The sequence below is a fragment of the Manihot esculenta genome, chromosome 3 (assembly GCF_001659605.2).
Source record: "Manihot esculenta cultivar AM560-2 chromosome 3, M.esculenta_v8, whole genome shotgun sequence".
NCBI classification, from domain to species: Eukaryota; Viridiplantae; Streptophyta; class Magnoliopsida; order Malpighiales; family Euphorbiaceae; genus Manihot; species Manihot esculenta.
This window is the reverse complement of record NC_035163.2, coordinates 5759873-5780846: the sequence shown is the minus strand read 5'-3', so window position 1 is coordinate 5780846 and position 20974 is coordinate 5759873. Positions and strand designations below refer to the sequence as shown.

At 34.9% G+C, this 20974-nt stretch overlaps 2 protein-coding genes across 8 annotated transcripts; both read left to right on the top strand.

Annotated features, from left to right (window-relative positions):
• The first annotated feature begins 698 nt into the window (after window positions 1-698).
• Window positions 699-17491, top strand: LOC110611048 (calcineurin-binding protein 1). Of its 4 annotated transcripts, none has more exons than XM_043954728.1 (19): window positions 699-913; window positions 1003-1077; window positions 1184-1297; window positions 1403-1443; window positions 1906-2117; window positions 2306-4197; window positions 5708-5911; window positions 6000-6659; window positions 6759-6994; window positions 7107-7317; window positions 7461-7616; window positions 8179-8336; window positions 8466-8658; window positions 9614-10023; window positions 10428-10608; window positions 15105-15325; window positions 15869-16532; window positions 16903-16981; window positions 17078-17491. In XM_043954728.1, exons 1-19 carry the CDS (start codon window positions 911-913, stop codon window positions 17323-17325), a joined length of 5958 nt encoding a protein of 1985 aa, XP_043810663.1. In that variant the 5' UTR covers window positions 699-910; the 3' UTR covers window positions 17326-17491. The 4 variants fall into 4 exon arrangements, with proteins under 4 accessions (XP_043810663.1, XP_043810664.1, XP_043810662.1 ...); XM_043954729.1 differs by having other exon boundaries at window positions 1184-1303; window positions 15881-16532; XM_043954727.1 differs by having other exon boundaries at window positions 1184-1303.
• Window positions 17492-18353: 862 nt separating this feature from the next.
• Window positions 18354-20733, top strand: LOC110612222 (glutamyl-tRNA(Gln) amidotransferase subunit C, chloroplastic/mitochondrial). 4 transcript variants are annotated; one of them, XM_021752935.2, is made up of 6 exons: window positions 18354-18515; window positions 18900-19242; window positions 19332-19372; window positions 19462-19517; window positions 20326-20377; window positions 20458-20733. In XM_021752935.2, the coding sequence occupies exons 2-6, from the start codon at window positions 19021-19023 to the stop codon at window positions 20531-20533; spliced, it is 447 nt and encodes a 148-aa protein (XP_021608627.1). In that variant the 5' UTR covers window positions 18354-18515; window positions 18900-19020; the 3' UTR covers window positions 20534-20733. The 4 variants fall into 4 exon arrangements, with proteins under 4 accessions (XP_021608627.1, XP_021608626.1, XP_021608629.1 ...); XM_021752934.2 differs by having other exon boundaries at window positions 18355-18515; window positions 18891-19242; XM_021752937.2 differs by having other exon boundaries at window positions 18360-18515; window positions 18958-19242.
• Window positions 20734-20974: the final 241 nt, after the last annotated feature.

The window sequence follows — 20974 nt, the reverse complement described above, 5'->3', positions numbered from 1 at the left end:
TGGGTTGAAATTAAAGGTTTGTAGAGGTGGTTTGTGGGTTCATTGCATACCTGTATTCGGGCCGAATTAGAAGCCATTTTTGAGGGACTAAAGCTCTATGGACATAAGGAAGTTGAGTGTGGAAAGTGACAGTAGAGAGATTGTTGAAATTGTTAAAGGAAAGAAGATTGTTCCTCTAATTTTTCGAGAACTCATTTTGTCTATTCGAAGCATGATAAGACCTAACCTAAGCATCAGTGTTAAGCACGTCTACCGCGAGACTAATTTTTGCACTGATAGATTAACAAAGTTAGCTGCAACTTTCCCTTAGGAAGTGCACAATTTGGACTCCTCACTGACGATGATACAGTGTTGGTTGGAATTTGTCAGAGGATGGATGAACTAAGCTTTAAGCTTTTTTTCTTTCTAACAAAAAAAATCTCAAAAAATCTTGTTTTAAAAATTTTACCCCTACAAACACGAGTCCAAATGCATTTAAATCTTGAAAAATCTCTTATTATCTTAAAAAATTCTCTCCCAAATAAAAAGTTAAAAGGTGGGGTTTGGGCTTTCATTTTGGTTTGGGTTGGGCTCTTAGCTGGTTTGATTTCTTTGTATTTCTGTCCTTGATGGGCTTTGTAGTTGCAGCCAAGTTGAACCTTTTAATGCAATTCATTTTGCAGGGTAAAAATTAAAATTAAAATTAAAAATCCCTTTCCCTTCCTAGTTCTACTACCCTAACACTCTGCACACGTATACCCCCTTTCCCAAACCCCCAACGGCCTAAAAACAATAAACTTCCGACCGAAAAAAGGAAAACTATGAAAATAAACAATAATAAAAAAACGCTTGAAAGCTGAACCTTGCCCTTAACCTTAACTGACACCCAGAAATTGAAGAATCGATACCCTAGTTAGGGAGTTTGAGAAAAATGGTAAGGATGATTTCAGATTCATTACGTGCTGTTATTAAACGAGTCATTTTTTGTGAAAATTTATTTGATTTTTTTCCCCTCGTTTTTAGTTTGCAATTGCAGCTATTAACGATACTGACTCTAGAGAGCAATGGGAACCTTTAGCTCCCACGAAAGAAGCCCAGGCAAGATTCTTCTTCCTTCTCTTTATATACTATTGACATTGAGAGCCAATCTTCTTGTGTATCGTTTGCAGATATGTAATGTTGGTTTTATATATGGTAATTTCAGGAATTTCATCTTACACAAACTTACCACGATGGGCTTCTCAAGTTGCAAGCTAAAGAGTATGATAAGGCTCGCCAATTGTTAGAATCTGTGCTAAAAGATCCTCTATTATCAAATGTTCAAGTATCTCCCTTTTTTAATTTCTGGGTTTGGGTTGCTTGTTTCTGCTGCTCATTAATGTAGTTTGCTGATATAATTCTCTGTTTGCGTTTGTTATTTTAGGTGGATAGTAATGCCAGCGATGGCCATCTTCAGCAGCTCAGGTCTGCATTTGTAGTTTTCTAATTTCTCACTACCTAAATTCATATTTTAGTTGTTAATGCCACTAATAACATTCTTAATTTTCTTTAATTTTGTGCCAACTCTATAGGGTTTCTTAATTCTTATCCCATTTTGTTGTTTTACTTTTCATCAGCTTTTCAATTTTATTTTTCTTCTTTTAAATGAAAAATAATTCAACTCTATAGTAAAAATGATTGTCAGATGTGGACGATATTGCTATACATCTTTGTTTGAATGATTCTTATATTTAAAGTGATTAATTACAACGTTCTTGTTTAGATTGAATGAGTTTTTCTTCACCTTCAACTTGATTAGACCCACCACTAAGTTTGCCAATATGAACTTAAAATGATTAATTAACGAACTTAGGGACTTCATACCTAGATCCTCATTCTAAGATTTTAGTCAATGTCATACTTAGTTTCTTTTTCTTTTTGGGGCAGATTTCTGGCACTGAAAAACCTTGCCACTGTTTTCCTTCAACAAGGTTCAACTCATTATGAGAATGCTCTTCACTGTTATCTTCAAGCTGTAGAGATTGATACAAAAGATTCAGTTATCTGGAATCAGCTGGGAACATTATCATGCTCGATGGGGTTGCTAAGTATTTCCCGTTGGGCATTTGAGCAGGGGCTTCTTTGCAGCCCTAATAATTGTAAGCTTTTATTATCTAATTTAAGTATACACCAACTTATTCAGTTACTTAATTGGTGCTCCTTTGCATAGTTATGTTTGTGCAAAACCTTACTGGGCTTTGTGTAATATTGCCTCCTTTAGAAGCTTTATAATATATATCTTTTTATGGTACACAAATTTTATTTTCTCTGTGTTTAATGCATGCAGGGAATTGCATGGAGAAACTTTTGGAAGTTCTTATTGCCATTCGTGATGAGGTTGCCTGTCTCTCTGTTGCAGAGTTGATTTTGAGCCACTGGCCTTCACATTCCCGTGCTTTGCTTGTCAAAAGTACTATTGAAGAGTCTGAGCTAGTTCCATTTGCTCCTAGAGGTATAGACAAGCTGGAACCTAAGCATGTGCGGCTTAAATTCCTTGACAAGAGAAAAGCAACAGATGAAAATATTGATGAAGGCAAGGGTATTTCCTGTAAGAAGTTGAAGAAGAATATAGAATTATGCCTGCCTGAGTCTTCATGGGCTGCTCTTGCTGATGCTCTTCTGGAAATTTTACTTCCATTAAAAGGTGGTGTTTCTGAGACGAGGTCTGAGAAAGACTATAGATCTGGGGATGTTACTTTAACTGTCCGTTTACCTTCTCATTTGGATGTTGTTATGTCTTCTAATGAAAATAAAGTGCTGAATCCAATATCTAGTGAAAGTCTGTGTGCTGCTGATTATAACTCTGAAAGATCCAACCTTGTTAAAGAAAGAGAAGCAAATACTTTTGAAGAACACCCTCATGAGAGGCGGAGCACTCGCCTTGAGAGGCTTAGGAGTCGTAAACCAGGAAAAGAAGAATTGGATTTTGCTGCCAGCAAGGATCTGGCCAAAGGTGTACTTCAGTTACTAGAACCTTTTATTGTCTGCAGGCTTAGAAGTAAAGGTTCTGATCAAGAAGCTAGTTGTTCTGTATCATGTCCTCATCAGCCTACTTTGGATACAGAATATAAGGATGTTTCCACATTTGTAGAAGAAACTTCAACAAATTATGGTGCATATCATATGTGCCACTTGCTTTTAGACCATGCTGCAACTCGGAGTTTTGCATATCAAGATGCATTTATCAAATTTCTGGAGTTGGAGAGGCTGACAAGGCATTGGGGCCAGGATAGGACCCCTGAATGTAGTCTTTTTCTTGCTGAATTATATCATGACCTAGGGTCTCTGCCTTCAAATTCTCTGAAGTTGCCAGAATTCATGTCAGAGGTATCGTATCATCTTTGCAAAATAATAGAATCAGTTGCTTTGGATTATCCTTTTCACTCGAACCATATATCTGGTAATGAAAGCTGCTCTTTTCTGAAGAATTCTCAAGAAAATAGTGAAATGTTTGCCAAAGACTCTAGTTTACAGGATTCATTTTTTAATAATTTGTTAGTGAATGATAAAAGTTCCTTTTGGGTTCGATACTTCTGGTTGAGTGGAAAATTGTCTATCTATGACGGCAACAAGTCTAAAGCTCATGAAGAGTTCTGTATTTCTTTGTCCCTTTTGGTGAAGAAAGAAAAAGTGAATGATGCTCCCTGTTCAGTTCAACTTCCACACCTGAAGCTCAATAAAGAGTTAACTGTAAACAGGATTCTTCATGAAATTAATTTATTAAAGGTTGATTTCTTGCTTGAGAAGACTGTAGGCGAGATGATTGAGAAAGAAATGTACGTGGAGTGCATAAACTTGCTTGCTCCACTTCTATTTTCTACAGAAAATGTTCACGTTGATGTACTACCGTCACATGCTTCTAATAGTAAAGGTGAAGGACTTGCATGCATTGAATTATCAGCAATAGATTTATTAATTCAAGCATGTGAAAAGACAAAGCCAATGGACATTGAGGTACATTTGAATTGCCACCGGAGAAAGCTGCAAATACTAATGCAAGCAGCTGGTATTGATGAATATGGAACTCTCCGTCAGAAATATGGGTTAAATGCACTTTCTGCCTCTGATATCACCCCAAAAGAAAATCCAGGAAATCATGGGTTGGAGTTGGTGATGGAGGAGGTGAAAGCAATTTCACATTGTGTGTCACAATTGAAGATGGATTCTTCACTTAATTCTGTGAGTCCTTGTAGATTTTAAAAATTGAATGTTATTTATGCTTATATTTTAGGTTAAAGATAAAACTTCTGCTACATCAATACATCATGAATTTATAAAGCATGGATAGGCTTTTTTTTGGCCTATTGGGTAAAAAAAATCCGAACATTTGAGGTAATTTACATTTATATCAAAATTTTAAATTTTGGATAATAAAATCAAACTTTTTTAATTTGTCACGATTACCAGAGTACTGAATTAAAATTTGAAAATTATCAGTAAATTACAATATAGTCTCTAAAGTTTTTTTGACTAATAAATAGTCTTTAAAATATATATTTTTATTTGAATAATGTATTTTTTTTTGTCAATCCCATTGTTTACTCTCATTCCCACTTCTCTCTCTATATATAGATTAATAAAAATTTAAAATGTGAAAAATAAAACTTTATAGGCTAAATATATATTTCATTTTATTTAATATTATTAATATGAACTAGAGTTTTCCATATATAAAAAATATGCATGTAATTTATAATGTTGAGCATAAGCATTTAATGAAATACTTTAATATATAATACTTATATGTGATATTTTATGTAATTGGAATTTATTTGTAATAAATATTTATTTAATATAATATATTTAAGATTACATATGATAAATATAAAATATATTTACTTTTAATACAAAATTTAAATTAAAGGATTATATGTTTTATTAATATAAAACTTTAGAGACTATATTGTAATATTGTAATTTACCATTAAATTTTTTAGATTTACTTTAATCCTCTTGGCTATAATTGTGACAAATTGAAAAAATTGGCGTTATTATCCAAAATTTAGAGTTTTGAATGTAAATGTGAATTAACATAAACATTGGATTATTTTATTCAATAGACTTTTTTTTTTGGTTGTTGTAATGTGCAGATAGTTTGTGTCTTACTTGTGTATAATCAAGCTAAATGAAGTCAATATAATGCACCATTAAACTAAATCAACTAAAAACTCAAGGGTTGAAGGTCACCCTCGATTGAACTCTTTTTTTTAATGCTCAAACATGCTTCAATACAGTACTTGCGTGAGCTGAGTATGACTCGACTCAATTACTGTAACAAATTGAATTCCAGTTTTTAACTGACCAGGAATTAAGTCCAACTAAACTCAAATAAATTCCTTAAGTTATTGTTTCAACATGATGTATAATTATATATATAATATTTAATGGTCAAGTAGGGTTACAAGCTATGTGAGTTAAGTGTTGTAATACTCAAGCTGGAATTGATTCCTTATATGAGTTACTCTTGAGATCCTGTTCACCTTAATTACTGTCAAATCCAAGAAGTTTGCAAGTCAAGCTCATGCAGCCTAGAAGTAGTTTAACTCATTTGCTCACCTTTCAGATGTTAATGAAGCTTGTGATCGATAGGTTTACTGCATGCAATATTACTTCTTTTCAATCCTTTTTCTTCAACATACTCTTAAATACCATATTAGCAATAAAGGATGTGAATATTTTGTGCTTGCAGAATTGTGTAGTAACTCCAATGGGCATCATCACAGATATTCAAACTTTGCTCCTGGCAGTCATGTGCCATGTTGCAATAAACTGCCTCTGTAAGAGATCTTCTGCTGATGAAAGTGAACAAAAGCAAGAATTCTGCTTTGTTGATGCCGGTATTGCATTCTGCAAACTTCAACATCTCATCCCTACTGTCCCTGTCAAAACCCAAGTGAGTCTTACCCGTCCATCGAGGAAAGCGGATTTTGGATATGATCTGGTCTCATAGATTTCTAACAGTTTATGATTTCTGATCTTAGGTTGCATTAATTGTGGCAATCCATGACTTGCTTGCTGAGTATGGACTATGCTGTGTGGGTGAGGGGGGCAAAGGGGAGGAAGGAACATTTCTTAGATTTGCAATAAAGCACCTCTTAGCCCTGGACATGAAGCTCAAGTCCAATCTAAACTCATCAAGCAGAGAATCAACTCAGCATGATAAGCAGCTTTCCCCTCACTCTCAAAACAAAATATCTAAAAAGGAATTAAAATCTGATACGCTGGATGTGGTGATGGGGGGGACTGAAATTGATGAAACAAGTGCTGTAGGGAATGATGCTGTGGGAGGAATTACTTCTGCAAGCATTCATTCTCTTTTTGGCCCAGAGAAAGACAATGCAGGTGTAGGATGTGAAATGCAAGTCAGTGATGAGGACAAGAACAAAGGAGGAAAAACCACTGAACGATCTACGGAATCTAGAAATGAACTTACTGAAGATGAAGGGGAGGAACTTGAGTTAATAATCGATGGTGCTCTGGATCAATGCTTTTTCTGCTTATATGGTCTCAATATTAGATCTGATTCATCCTATGAGGATGACCTAGCCATGCACAAAAATACTAGTCGTGGAGATTATCAGACCAAGGAACAATGTGCTGATGTTTTTCAATATATATTGCCCTATGCAAAGGCTTCTTCTGTGAGTGCTTTCTGTCTGTCTCACCCATGTGTGTGTGTGTGTGTGTCTGTGAATGAATTTCTACTTCCTTTTGACTTGGCCACACATTGTAAATTTCAGAGAACTGGATTGGTAAAACTTCGCAGAGTGTTAAGAGCCATTCGCAAACACTTTCCACAACCACCTGAAGATGTTTTGATTGGAAATGCAATTGATAGGTTCTTAGATGATCTTAATTTATGTGAAGACAAACTCTCAGAGGAAGCAGGTTCCGAAGGGTATCTTGAGACCATAACAAAGATGGTATTTCCTGATGTGGAAACTGTCAAACAGCATAGGTCAATGATGGTTGGAAGGTATTTTATTTGTTACATAATCTATTTCATTTCTTTTGATTGGTGACTGAGATTGTTGATATTTAAGTTCTTTAGGAATAAGCTCACAGTACGAATAATTTACTTGTTGCAGCTCTGAGCCATATTTGGATGTATATTGCAACTTATATTATTTTCTAGCTCTGTCAGAGGAAATGAGTGCAACTGATAAGTGGCCAGGCTTTGTACTTACCAAGGAAGGTGAAGAGTTTGTACAGCAGAATGCAAATCTCTTCAAGTACGATCTTCTGTACAACCCTTTACGGTTTGAGAGTTGGCAACGGCTTGCAAATATTTATGATGAGGTAAGATTTATTTTATTTTGTCCGCCATTTACAACTACAGTGCTATAGAAATTAAGACATCCTTACTTTGCTGAGGTTTGCGAATTTTTTCTGACCATGCTTGACTTCATCAGAATTTTTTTCTTTTGGTTTCATTGAAACAGGAGGTTGATTTGTTGTTAAATGATGGAAGTAAGCACATAAATGTAGCAGGATGGAGAAAGAATACTACTTTGCCTCAGAGAGTTGAGACAAGTCGAAGGAGGAGCAGGCGTTGTCTATTAGTGAGTTTGGCTTTGGCGAAGACATCAGTTCAGCAGGTTCATCTTTTCTTCTTTTATCTGTGTGACATGTGGATCTGGTTTTTTTCTTTTCTTTTTTTTCCTTTTTGGTTTCATTTGGACTGGTACTATTTCCTTAGGTTAGTCTGGGGCGTATTTTAAATCTCATCCCATGATAATATATAAAGCACCTTAGTTCTGGTAAAGGTAGCTTGCTAGAAAGAAGGTGTCAAACAGTACAAGTTCCTACTGGGCGTTTCTTTATTGGAATCATCCAAGGATGACTAGATCGATTTAGTAACTGTATGAATAGTTTCAGATACTTTTTTTTAGGCTAAAAGCATCAGGAGGCCCTCTACTTATCAGGTTTTTTCAGTTAGGCCCCTGTATTTCTATTGTGCTGCATTGAGCCCTTAGACTATTATTTTCATTAACATTGTGTCCTTTTTTAATAGACTCAATAGTAGTGACTTTAGCTTTTCTTTCCTCCTTGGAATGATTGTGGTTATGAAGGAGCACCAATTGTGTGATTTTTCCTGCTTTCAGCATTTATATTTGTATGATAACTTCATATCAAGTGTGAAAATCTCTGTGGCTGTAGTGTGAGATACACGAGTTACTGGCATTGGTATACTATGACAGCCTTCAGAATGTGGTACCATTTTATGACCAGCGATCTGTTGTGCCTGCGAAGGATGCAGCATGGGTTGCACATTGTGAGAACTCACTGAAGCATTTTAGAAAAGCTTCCTTGCACAAGTATGCTTGCTGTTCTTAATTGATATTTTAGAAAAGCTTCCTTGCACAAGTATGCTTGCTGTTCTTAATTGATATTCTTCTTTTATGCTTTAACAGATGAAAAATACACATTGCTTATTTATGTTACAGGCAGGACTGGTCACATGCATTCTATATGGGAAAACTCTGTGAGAAGCTTGGATACTCATATGGGACATCATTATCATATTATGATAAGGCTATTGCTTTGAATCCATCGGCCGTGGATCCTGTCTATAGGATGCATGCTTCACGCTTGAAGTTACTTTGCTTCTATGGAAAGCAGAATCTGGCCCTTTTAAAGGTTTCCCTTCCCTGCTCTAACCACATACAAATTAAAGAAAAAGAACAGGAATCTCTTTATAATTGCTCAATATTTGTTTATTAGTTTGAACTTCCTTTACATATCACGTTATAATTTTGACGTGGCATGTTTGTGACCCCCTTAATAACCTTGTGTTTTGACATTTATCATCTTACAGCATGTTTGGATAAATCATTGGAGAGGAAGGAAAATAAACAAAAGGAAAATATTTTTTATTTTACACCCTTTATTTTCCATCCATTTGTTTGGATGGATAGAAAATAAAATAAGACATGAGAAAAGTATGATAACAATAAAATAATAATACCTTATTAAAATTATCATTTTACACTTATCACCTTTGTAGATTTTTTTTATTGTACCACAAAATTCATATAATAAAAATCACTATAGGACAAAATTATTATAAAATAATAACATATTCTCAAATCCATCAAAATTTTATAAATTATATTTTTATTGTATAACCAAAATAAAAAAGTTGCTATAAAATTAACCATGTAATAATAACATTCATAAAATTTTTAAGACATATTTTTTATTTTTTAATAATGCAAATCTATTAATATATTATCGAGCTAAAATCTCTATACTCAGACAGCTACAAGTAAAGGCATAGAATTTGAAAAAATAATAAAAAAAAAAATTAAGGGATATGCATGTCATTTCACAAGTAACAAGACAGTTTTCACTTTGATTTTCCTACTTTCTCTCAGTTTGGGAGAGAAAATAACTGATGGAAAATAACATGTATTTTCCTTCCTTAGTTTATTTTCCACCACCTTTCCAAACAGTGAAAAGTGTTTTCCCTTGGTATTTTCCTCGGTTTATTTTCTATCCTCCTCTTTTCCACATATCCAAATAAAGCATGAGGGTTTTTGCAGTCACAAATTTATATAATTGATATATTTATGTATGTCATGATATATTGTAGTTTTCTTTTATCCAGGTCCTATCTGGATATTCCTTTAATCTATCAATAAAGGAAGCTGCTATGAAAATCCTTGGTGAATTAGCTCTTGAAATGCCACATTTGCCGGATGATACGAAGGACAGAAGCACTCAAGAAGATTCCCTGCAGAGAAAGCACGAGGAATTTATTCGCATTGAAGAAGTGTGGAATATGCTTTACAATGATTGCATTTCTGCTCTGGAAATTTGTGTTGATGGGGATCTCAAACATTTTCATAAAGCCAGATATATGCTTGCTCAAGGACTATATAGAAGGGGTTTGAAGGGTGATTTGGAGAGGGCCAAGGATGAACTTTCTTTTTGTTTTAAATCATCCCGCTCATCCTTCACTATAAATATGTGGGAGATCGATAGCATGGTTAAAAAAGGGAGGTATGACTAATTCCTGTCTATTACTAATTCTCACGATCTTTGATGGGTTATCACGTGGCAGAAAATGTGGCCTTATATCCTAAGAGGTTCAGATTTTATGTTATATATATATTTATTTCATTGGACTTATAGCGACATCCAATTTTAACATGGAAAATTCAAAGAAAGATGAATGTCATTTCTGAAGTTGGTTTCTGAATGTGTTTGAACTCCTAACGCTGCCACATGCATGTGACCTTGTTGAAATGTTCCAAGTGTACATTATAACAAGAGTCCTTATAACAAGAGTCATTTTATTGCTGCTATCTTGGGAGGTCTCAACATTTCTGTGTAACTTGCTTCCTTTAAAGTTATATTATTTGTCATATTATATTTGAATTTAATTTTTCTTATATGTATGTCAGGCGGAAAACATCAAATTTCCCTGGAAACAAAAAGATCCTTGAAATTAACTTACCAGAAAGTTCTCGAAAATTTATCACTTGCATTCGGAAGTATGTGTTGTTCTACTTGAAATTATTGGAGGAAACCGGAGATATTTGTACCCTGGATCGTGCATTTATATCTCTTCGGGCAGACAAAAGGGTAAAGTCTCAAATCCTTGGACATTAAAAATTGTTTATAATGATCCTCTAGAGCCTAGCTTCATTTTAATCAGTACATAAGCATGAGGGAATTATTTAATTTTTGCTGAATCTAAATTTCCACTGTCACTTCCTAGCAAGTTGTTCATGCTTCAATTGATCTAAATGAGCAGATTTGGATATGCTTTCATATAGTAATTGAAGAATTTTGGGAAAATTTAGAGAATTTTTGTATTTCACTCTTGATCTTTACAATTGATTTATATGAACACAAAGAATTATATCTAAATAGGAAGCAAATAATCAAATAATAATTACAGAGATAATTAAGGATCCTAATCAAATCAGATCAAATCATATCCCTAGAATCAGTTAGAATTAGCAAATAAGTCAACACTCCCCCTCAAGTTAGTGCAAAGATGTCGCACATGCCCAACTTGCAAATCAGATTATGGTAGATCTTGTTGTTGAGCCCTTTAGTAAACACATCCGCAAGTTGCCCGGTAGAAGTCACATGAACTAGGCTCAAGATACCGTCGGTTAATTTTTCTTTAATGAAGTGCTGATCAATTTCAATGTGCTTCGTCCGGTCATGTTGGACTGGATTTTGTGCTATACTTATAGCAGTTTTATTGTCACAATATAAAGTTATCTTGTCTCTCTCGAGCAATCTCAACTCCTCCAATAACTTCTGTAACCATAAGAGTTCACACACACCTTGGGTCATTGCTCTGTATTCTGCTTCAACACTTGACCGAGCAACAACACTTTGTTTTTTGCTTCTCCAGGTGACAGGGTTTCCTCCCACAACTGTGCATTAGCCAGAGGTGGATTTCCTGTCATCAAGAGATCCTGCTCAATCTGCATCTGTAAAAGTTTCAACTCGGAGGTGACCATGTTTGGAGTAAAGAAGCCCTTTCCCTGGCGCAGACTTTAGGTATCTTAAGATGCGAAGTATAGCTTGCATATGAGTCTCGCGAGGGCCATACATGAATTGGCTGACTAAGCTAACAGCATAAACTATATCCGGTCGAGTGTGTGAGAGATAAATCAATATTCCTACCAATCTCTGGTATCTTCTAATATCCACGGACTCACCAGTTCCTTCTTCCAACAGATCTAGAATGTACTTTCTTTGGGAGATGAAAATTCATTTTTCTGATCTAGCCACCTCAATACCTAGGAAATATTGCAGTTTTCCTAGATCTTTGATTTCAAATTCCTAAGCTAACAATCTCTTTAGTTGAGTCATTTCCTCTTTGTCATTGCCTGTCACCACCATATCATCAACATAAACAATAAGAAGGGTGATATTACCCTTGTGATGTTTGATAAACAGAGTGTGCTAGCATTGCTTTGTTGGTAACCAAAGGATATCATGGCTCTGCTAAACCTGTCAAACCAAGCACTAGGAGATTGTTTTAGCCCATACAAAGTCTTTTTTAACCTGCACACCTTTCCTTGTATCTTCTCATCAGCGAACCCAGGAGGAATTTCCATGAACACTTCTTCCTCTAAATCTCCATGGAGGAAAGCATTCTTCACATCAAACTGTTGTAAGTCCCAGTCCAAGTTGGCTGCGCAGGATAACAAAATTCTGATTGAGTTCATTTTTGCAACTGGGGCAAATGTCTTTTGGTAATCCACTCCATAGGTTTGGGTGAATCCTTTAGCAACCAATATGGCCTTAAACCGTTCAATTGTGCCATCAGCTTTGTGTTTCACTGTGAACACTCATTTATAGCCAACGAGTTTTTTCCCAGGTGGGAGAGTGACAAGCTCCCAAGTCTCATTTTTAGCCAATGCTTTCATCTCTTCAATCATTGCTTTCTTCCATTTAGGATCTGCAAGAGCTTTCTTCCAATCCTGTAGAATAGACACAGAGGAAATAGACAAGGCAAAGGCTCTATAGGAAGGAGATAAAGATTCATAAGAAACAAAGTTAGAAATATGGTGTTTAGTACAAGATCTGACCCATTTTCTTTGTGCAATAGGTTTATCTAAGTCATTGAAACATTTAAGAGTTGTGGGTAACTCACCAGAAGAAAGAGTTGTGGGTAACTCACCAGAAGAAGATTCATGACTGGGTAACTCACCAGGAGAAGATTCTTAACTCTGAGTAGACTGCATAATGGCTTCTTCTGCCTTAGTTCTCCTCGAATACCTTCTCAAATCTGGCTTGTCCAAACAACCAGTTCTCTCTTCCTGATTGGACATCTCCCCCTGTCTACTAGAACTCAAACTTTCTAGTTGAACCATATCAATCAGAATCACAGAATTCGGGATCACCTATTCTTGCTCATTATTCTCCCTCTGAAGAGGTGAGTGGGTGGTACTGAAGTAGGGTTCAGTTTCTCAGAAGGTAACATCCATACTGACTAAGTATTTCCTAGAGGGAGGATAATAACACTTGTATCCTTTCTGTGTTGGAGAATACCCAACAAACACACATTTAAGGGCCTTGGGATCCAATTTTCCTGCCGTCCTAGTATGGACAAAGCAAACACACCCAAATACTTTTGGTGGAACAACGTATGAATTCTTCCCTTGTAGAACCGCCAAAAGACTCATAAAATCAAGGGTCTTGAGATTGCATTTCCCCAATATGCTTTGGGTAGATTCATGGTGAACATAAGAGATCGAGCTACCTCCAATAGATGCCTATTTTTCCTCTCAACAACGCCAGTTTGAGCACTAGTATAAGGATAACTAGTCTGGTGTACTATCCCATTACTCTTCAAATAAGCAGAAAAGCTACTATTCATGTATTCTCTTTCATTGTCCATTTTCAAAATTTTCACCTTAGTATCAAATTAAGTACAAACCATCTTATGAAAGAATTGAAAACAAGAAAATACATCACTTTTAGCTTTAATGAAATAGACTCAAGTCATTTGAGTGCAACAATCAATAAAGGTGGCAAACCATCGATTACTAGACAAGGAAACAGTTTGAGTAGGCCCCCAAACATCAGAATGAATAGTTACAAAAGGAATTTGACTTTTATTATGACTCAAAGGATAGGATGTTCTAGTGTGTTTAGCATACTCACAAGCATCACAAAATAGAGAATCAAACTGACTTCTAGCAAACAAATTAGGATAAAGTTTTTCTAAGGCAAAAAATGATGGATGCCCTAACCGTCTGTGCCATTGTATTATTTCCTGATTGACATCCTTATTTTCTCTAAAACAGGTTTGAAATATCGAAGAACCTGGATCACCCTCCAACATATATAAGCCATTATGCAGCCTACCATTGTCAATCCTTTTTCCTGTGTGAAGATCCTGAATAACACAATGATCAGGAAAGAATTCAATTTTACAATTAAGGGCATTGGTAATAGTACTGACAGATAAAAAGTTGATAGAAAAGTGGGGAACATGAAGGATAGATGATAATTTAATGTTGGATGTGCAAATAAAAGAACCTGTTCCGGATATGGGAGTAAAAGAGCCATCAGCAATTCTGACACTATCTTTGGTTAGAGAAGGAAAATAATTGAGAAAGCCTTTAGAAGAGCCTGTCATGTGTCTATTCGCACCAGAATTGATAATCCATGGAACATTATTAAGAGAGGAAGCATTACCTGACTTTACAAAGTTAGATATAGCACCGGAGGACGAGGAATCAGAGTTAGGAATCGAGACCGTTTTACCTTCTGCCATGGTAAAGATTTGTAAACCGTGAAAGAATAGGAGGTACCCAAGGTTGTACATACAAGAGAGCCCAGTCGATTCACCAAAAGACCGGGTAGCGGCATGGGAAGGCCGGAAAGATGGTCAGAATCGTCGCCGAAGTGATCGAAGCTGCGAAGCAACATCAGGCGATTGGTCACGAGCCGGGAAAGGGAGGCGCGTGAGCCTCACGTGCGGGCTTTTTCGGCGTCGGAGCTGGGCGATCGACCGGCAACAGTCCTGGTGCCGGCGGTGAGAGGAGGAAAGGCTCTTAGATAGGTTAGTACCAAAAAAGGTAGATCTAGGGTTTTGAAACCCTTAAAGAGGAAAAAATTAAATTTGAACCCTAAAATCAGGAAAAGGCTCTGATACCATGATGAATTTTGAGAAAATTTAGAGAATTCTTGTATTTCACTCTTAATCTTTACAATTGATTTATATAACTATTTATACACAAAGAATTATATCTAAATAAGAAGCAAATAATCAAATAATAATTATATAGATAATTAAGGATCCTAACCAATTCAAATCAAATCATATTCCTAGAATAAGTTAGGATTAGCAAATAAGTCAACTGTAATTAATTGTTTTCCACTGTTTAATCTTTGTTTTCCCCCACTTTTGATGGTGTTGGGTGATTGAAAAGGAATTCTCACTGACAGGTAGTACATTTATTTATTGCAAAGAGGGATGTGCATAAGCCTCTAATGTTACTTTATGCTGACTCGATATGTCTATCCATTATTATGTCAATTTCTCTTGCCACTCATCCAACTTTCTGGTATACAGTTTTGATCTAACTTCAATTTTAATCCAGTTTTCATTGTGCATTGAGGATCTTGTACCAGTTGCCCTGGGGAGGTTCATCAAGGCCCTTGTATCATCCATGCATCAAGCTGGCTCTGGTGCACTGGGCAGCTCTGAGCATCAACTGGAGAAGATGTTCTCGTTATTCATGGAACAGGGAAACTTATGGCCAGAAATATTCACCTTGCCTGAGATCAGAAGCCCAGAAATATCAGAAGCAAGCTTGTACACGTAAATTCCATTCAACTTTAGTATTACATTTTGATATATGGAGATATCATCATCATCTATTTTCATCATACAAATGAGAGCACTACAGTTCAAAATTTAGATGTCTACTGAAACCACCCCTCCCCCTCCAAAGTCCAAACTACTTGAGTGGCCAAATTTTTAAATATGCTTGTGAGTCATCCATGAAAATTTTGTTTCCAATTAGGCAATTACTTGTGGAAGTATCTTATTATGAATTGCATAAGCTTGGCATTATATGCCTTTTTCCACTAATTTAAATTAAGCAACTTCCTCTTCTCTAAAATTCCTTTTTATTAAGTTCTGAAACTTTCAGTTGAAGGCCAACTAGTTCGTGAAACCTTTATCAAATTCTTAAATCTTTTATTTTTTATAACTTTAATGTCTCAATCCTGAAATGCCAGTGTGCTAATTCATGGAAAGATTTAAAAGTCATTCTTGTTTTTGCATATATGTTAAGCACATGCGTTGCCTGTTTTTTACTCCTCCAGTTGTTTATGTCCAAACATTCGCTGCTTGTTGCAGCTACCTCCACAGATATATTGCATCACTAGAAAGAAATGGCAAGCTGGAGACACTTGAAGCAATAAATGAGAAGATCCGGAAGCGTTTTAAGAATCCCAAGTTGTCAAATAGTAACTGTGCAAAAGTTTGCAGGCATGCGTCTGTTGCTTGGTGTCGTTCTCTTGTAATTAATTTAGCATTGATCAGTCCATTACGACCTGGAACTCCAATTGAGATGCCGAGCCTTAACCCATCAGATAACAGTCTGGAAACTAACCCCTTGCTTTGTGTTGATCTGAAAACAAATGAGTTCTGGAATTCAGCATTTGAGGATTCTATCCATTTGGAAAATCTTGAAACAAAATGGAATCCAGTGTTGGGTAAAATTAAGAACATCATTGTAGAAAGGGCTTCAGATGAAAATTTTGAGACAGCCAATTCCTTGCTTAGAAGCTCTTATAATTTCTTCCGGGAGAGTTCCTGTGTTTTGCTTCCATCTGGTCTCAACTTGTATTTGGTGCCAACTCGGCTATCTAAGGAAACACAACTTCAGCCTCTCATAAATGGGGTTGAAATTCTCGATCTGAGCATTCCAAGGAAGCTCCTCTTATGGGCTTACACGCTATTGCATGGCCGTTATGCGAACATCTCTGTGGTACTGAAACATTGTGAAGAAAATATCAAGGTATGAAACTTTCATCAAAAGTGAAGGATTGCCTGGCTTGCAAAAAACAAGTTCTAGTTGCTTTCTTGAAAAACAAACAATAGCTGTGGATAGCTTTCTTGATAAAGAAACAATAGCTGTTATGTCATGACTTGTCTAAATTTTCATTTTTAATGTCCCTTGACCGATCGAAGGCCCATTGACACTGCCAAAATACACTGTTCATTCTTTAAGATCTCTAGCAGTCATTTTCGCATGAAAAGAAAATCACAAACAACAAAAAACTTGTGTTTTTCTTGTAAAGAAGGAAAACATTCATCTGCTGATCATTGATTGACTGTAAAATCAAAGTTTGATTGTTGCATCATGGGATTGTGGATGTGTTTTGCAGTCAAAGATGAAAAAGGGAGCTTCAACTTCATCCACGCCTTCAAATACTAGTTCGCCTGCTACTGCTGCAGTTCATACAGGTTGTTCTTCCTAATTATCTATTCACCTTTCTTATTGAGAAATTGATGGGTTTCTCATGCTTGCGCATGTTGATGGTTTATTTATATGGGCTGTAGGTAGTGCGAAAGACGGCGCAAATCACGGTGGAGGCATCGAACCAGATACTGTTTTGACAACAGCTCCTATGTCAGTAACGACATCTGTCTCGTTGTCCGAGAACGAGAACACGCAAAGCACAAATCCTTCACCAACTTCTGGTGAAAACCAAAAGAACTTGGTTGCTTCTTCTCAGCTAAACCCTGTTAATGCCACACTTGCTGAAAGGAGTTCCACAGTGCATGGAGAAGATCAGAACAGGGGCTGACCGAACGGCTAGAAATTGAACAAATTTGTTGTAGAAAATGTCTTGTGTATTATTTCCAAAAGAGATTTTGTTAGAAGGAAAGCAATTGGATACATGATTGAATTTGCTAGTCTGTAGCAAGTTCTGTAAATAGAAAAAATGTAATTAATCTTCTCCTGTTTAGGTATGCATGATTGAATTCTTTCCAGACTTTTATTTATGGCGGAATAAATGTTTGCCTAAAACTTTATCAAAAAGCCCTAAAGAAACTCAGATCCAGGGCAAGAGCAGCTTGTAAACCTGTTTGGTAAAACGTGAGCATTTGGTGATTTAATTTAAAATTGAATCGAATTTAAAATTAAATTGAATTAAATAAATTTAAAAATTAAAATTTTAGTGTTTATAAAATGAATTGATTTTGATCAAAAATTAAATTAAATTAAATTAGATTGATTCGGTTTAATTTGATTCGATTTAATTAATTTGAATTTTTAATAATTTTTTTTTTTTATATTTTATTTTTAATATTTTAAAATTTAATTAAAATATTTTTAATTTTAATATAATTTAATCACTTTATATTATTAAAAATAATATATTAATTATGATTTAATTTTTTTATTTAAAATTAAATCAAATAGATATAATTAAAATTTTTAAAATTAAAAATTAAATTAAATTAAATAAAAAACTGAACTCAACGTGGCTTCTCTAGTTGCACTGGAAACACCGCAAGATACAGGTAAAAACTTTGAAGATCACACCATTATCGAGATTGAGGATCCATCGCAGATCGAAAAAGTTGCCGATAAAGGTAATGTTCTTTGGCCATTTATTTGAGGTTAAATGATTTGATTAATTTTTTATTTTAAAAAATTATTTTAAAAATACTTTAATATATTCATATCCACAAGATTAATAAATTTTTATTTATTATAAATATTAAAACCATAAATAATTTTATTATATATAAAATTTAGTAAATTAATACACATCTCATATAGAATATTTTTAATGCTATAAAAATAAAAGAATAATTTTCTTAAATAGAAAAAGATATTCAAAACCTTATCCACACCTTTTTAAACAAAAAGAGAACATTTGAAAGCCGATAACTTACACAGCCGCCGCCTCTCTCTCGTCCCATCCTCAGAACTCCGCGTTGCTGCTTTCTGCCGTCTTCGTCTCCAGCCGTTCACCTCCAGAATCTGGTACTACATTGTTTCTTTTGTTGACAGTGTTTCTTTTGTTAGTATTTTTTTGATATATTGTTTATATATTGCACATGCTTATCTGTGTGTATTGTTGATATATTGTTAGTATCTGGAATGAGATCTGAGATCTGTGTTGATATATTTTTTCATGGATGCTGTGTTAGGATTTACTGATGCTTTTATTAAAAATTGATTTCTGAGATTTGTGTGTTGAAATTTGTTTTTGTGTTGATATATTATATACTGAATGTGTTCCTGAGATTTCTGAGATTTTTGTGTTGATTTCCGAGATTTATTGGATGTGTTTATCAAAATTTGTATTTTTTATGATTTACTTTTTATATTTGCTCTTAATTATTTCAAAACCGCAAGTGATGGCAGCAGTAGAGGTATTGCCATACAGTGGCGGGCCGCAGTTAATATTGAAGTCTGTTTCTAGTATTTGAGGATAGGAGGAGGAAAGGACTGAGGAGGCGATTTTGATTGAAGAAGCAGAATCAAAATGGGAAGCAGAGCACTGTTACTGCTCAAATTACCAGCACCAGCGAGGCCGCTCTCATCTTTCAACAACAGAAAATTGAGCTCTGCTTCAGAGCTACTCAGTCGTTACAATTGTTATAGGACTCGAAGATGCTTCACGAAAGCAACATATGGATCCTCTCTTGAACCCCCAAATTTGCCTCGTTTGGCTGAAACTGCTCGAATTTCTCTTACCCCAGATGAGGTCTTACTATCCTATTTTGGAAATCCCATATAGAACTTTATTTATTAGTTTTCTTCTCTTATCCCATTTGCTTTCTGAGAACTATTCAGGTTGAAGAATTCGCTCCCAAAATTCGACAAGTCATTGATTGGTATTTGCTTCTCTCTCAATGCAGCTATTTTTTTAATTTTAATATTTTTTTTTTGTTGGGTGGTTGATTATCAATTCTTCATTTGCTAGGTTTGGACAACTTCAAGCGGTTGATCTTAGTAGTGTTGATCCTGCAATTCGAGCAGGTTCTTTAGAACGATCCCTCCATATTTATTCAGTAATTTTTCGTTTGTTGGTTATAGAGCACAGTGGGTATGGGTTTTTGAATTGAACAGGGAGATGGGATCGAACATTGAAAATTTAATGAGAACCTACTTTGGCCATTGATATGCACTCATAATAGGAAAGCCTCCAATCACATTTGTGAGTATTTTTTGTTGGTTGATAAAATAGTAAATATTTATTTAAATTTAGTTTTTTTAATAAATGCAATTATGGATTTGTTAAAATTAATATTATACGTGCACTCACGGATTTGGCTTGGTGATAAGTGCATTAAGTTGAACTTTGGCCTGGTTCAAGGTTGAATTTGCAATCCTCCATCCCTTATTTAAAAAAACAAAAGATTAATATATTACATCCTTTACACCTATTAAAGTTCATTTAATGCACCTATAAGATTAATATGTTAGTAGGAAACTACAATTTTAATAACAAATGCTTATTTTTCATATTAGCAAGATCCATTTATTATTAAAATTGTAATTTTCTTTTGAAGTGCATTAAATAAACCTCAACTAGAGCATATTTGTATCTATTAGAAAAATCGATTTAAACTATCAACTCTTATATTGCTTAAATAATTGACTTCAGCTCCAATTGCATAAGCAATCTTTAAAAATATGCATTTGTTAAGGTTTATTTAATTCATCTTCAAAATTTAAATTATCAATCTTTATATTGCTTGAATAATTAACTTCAGTTCAATTATATAAATGGGCATTAAACTTTTTGCTATTTTAGTCATGCAAAGTTGCATTGTTGAATTTACAGATACCGAAGGTGAGAACTTGCGTGATGATATTCCCCAACCATACGAGAAAAGGCAAGGAAGGATTAGTGATTATGAATTGTTTCCTGAAATAAAATTAGGTATAAAGTTAATTTCTATTGTGCTTTGAACAGGGAAGCTGCGGTCGCAGCTATTCCAAGCTATGAAGAACCTTATATCAAAGTTCCCAAAGTTCTAAACAAAGAGTAAATGCAGTCTTAATAAGTTGCTTCCTTCTTTTATGTAACTTCAGCAGCGTTGTAGACATTGTTGTATCTTTCTTTTCAATTAAACATAATATCATGCTTTTTGGCTTTCTGGTGATTTTGGTAAAATGTAAATGTGTCAAGTAGACTGCCTCCCCATCCCAAATCAAGACAAATAAAATGCAGATTTAATTATGTTATTTACTTCAGTCTTAAGTTTTTTTTTTTTCCAAAGCATTCTTTCTTCGTTTATGATGCTTTCTTTATTCCTTCTCAAATTCTTAGATTGTCTCAATTCACAAGTGCAAAATGCATTTAAGGGGATAACTTCTCTTTGATGTAAATGTTGGTGTCGATTCATCTTCTTTTAATTGTTACTAAAGATCATCAACAATTGAATATAGGTCCTCTCGTTTTCCGCGCGGAGGTAAGCAGACTGTTCTTG

Excerpts from the sequence above, each read along its gene's own strand:
- LOC110611048 (XM_043954727.1), top strand. Across the intron at positions 7,318-7,460 it reads TTGCAAATATTTATGATGAG|GAGGTTGATTTGTTGTTAAA; the intron begins GTAAGATTTATT and ends TCATTGAAACAG. Across the intron at positions 16,533-16,902 it reads ATTGTGAAGAAAATATCAAG|TCAAAGATGAAAAAGGGAGC; the intron begins GTATGAAACTTT and ends TGTGTTTTGCAG.
- LOC110612222 (XM_021752935.2), top strand. The coding sequence starts at position 19,021 with ATGGGAAGCAGAGCACTGTTACTGCTCAAATTACCAGCACCAGCGAGG. Across the intron at positions 19,373-19,461 it reads ATTCGACAAGTCATTGATTG|GTTTGGACAACTTCAAGCGG; the intron begins GTATTTGCTTCT and ends TTCATTTGCTAG. Across the intron at positions 19,518-20,325 it reads TGATCCTGCAATTCGAGCAG|ATACCGAAGGTGAGAACTTG; the intron begins GTTCTTTAGAAC and ends TTGAATTTACAG.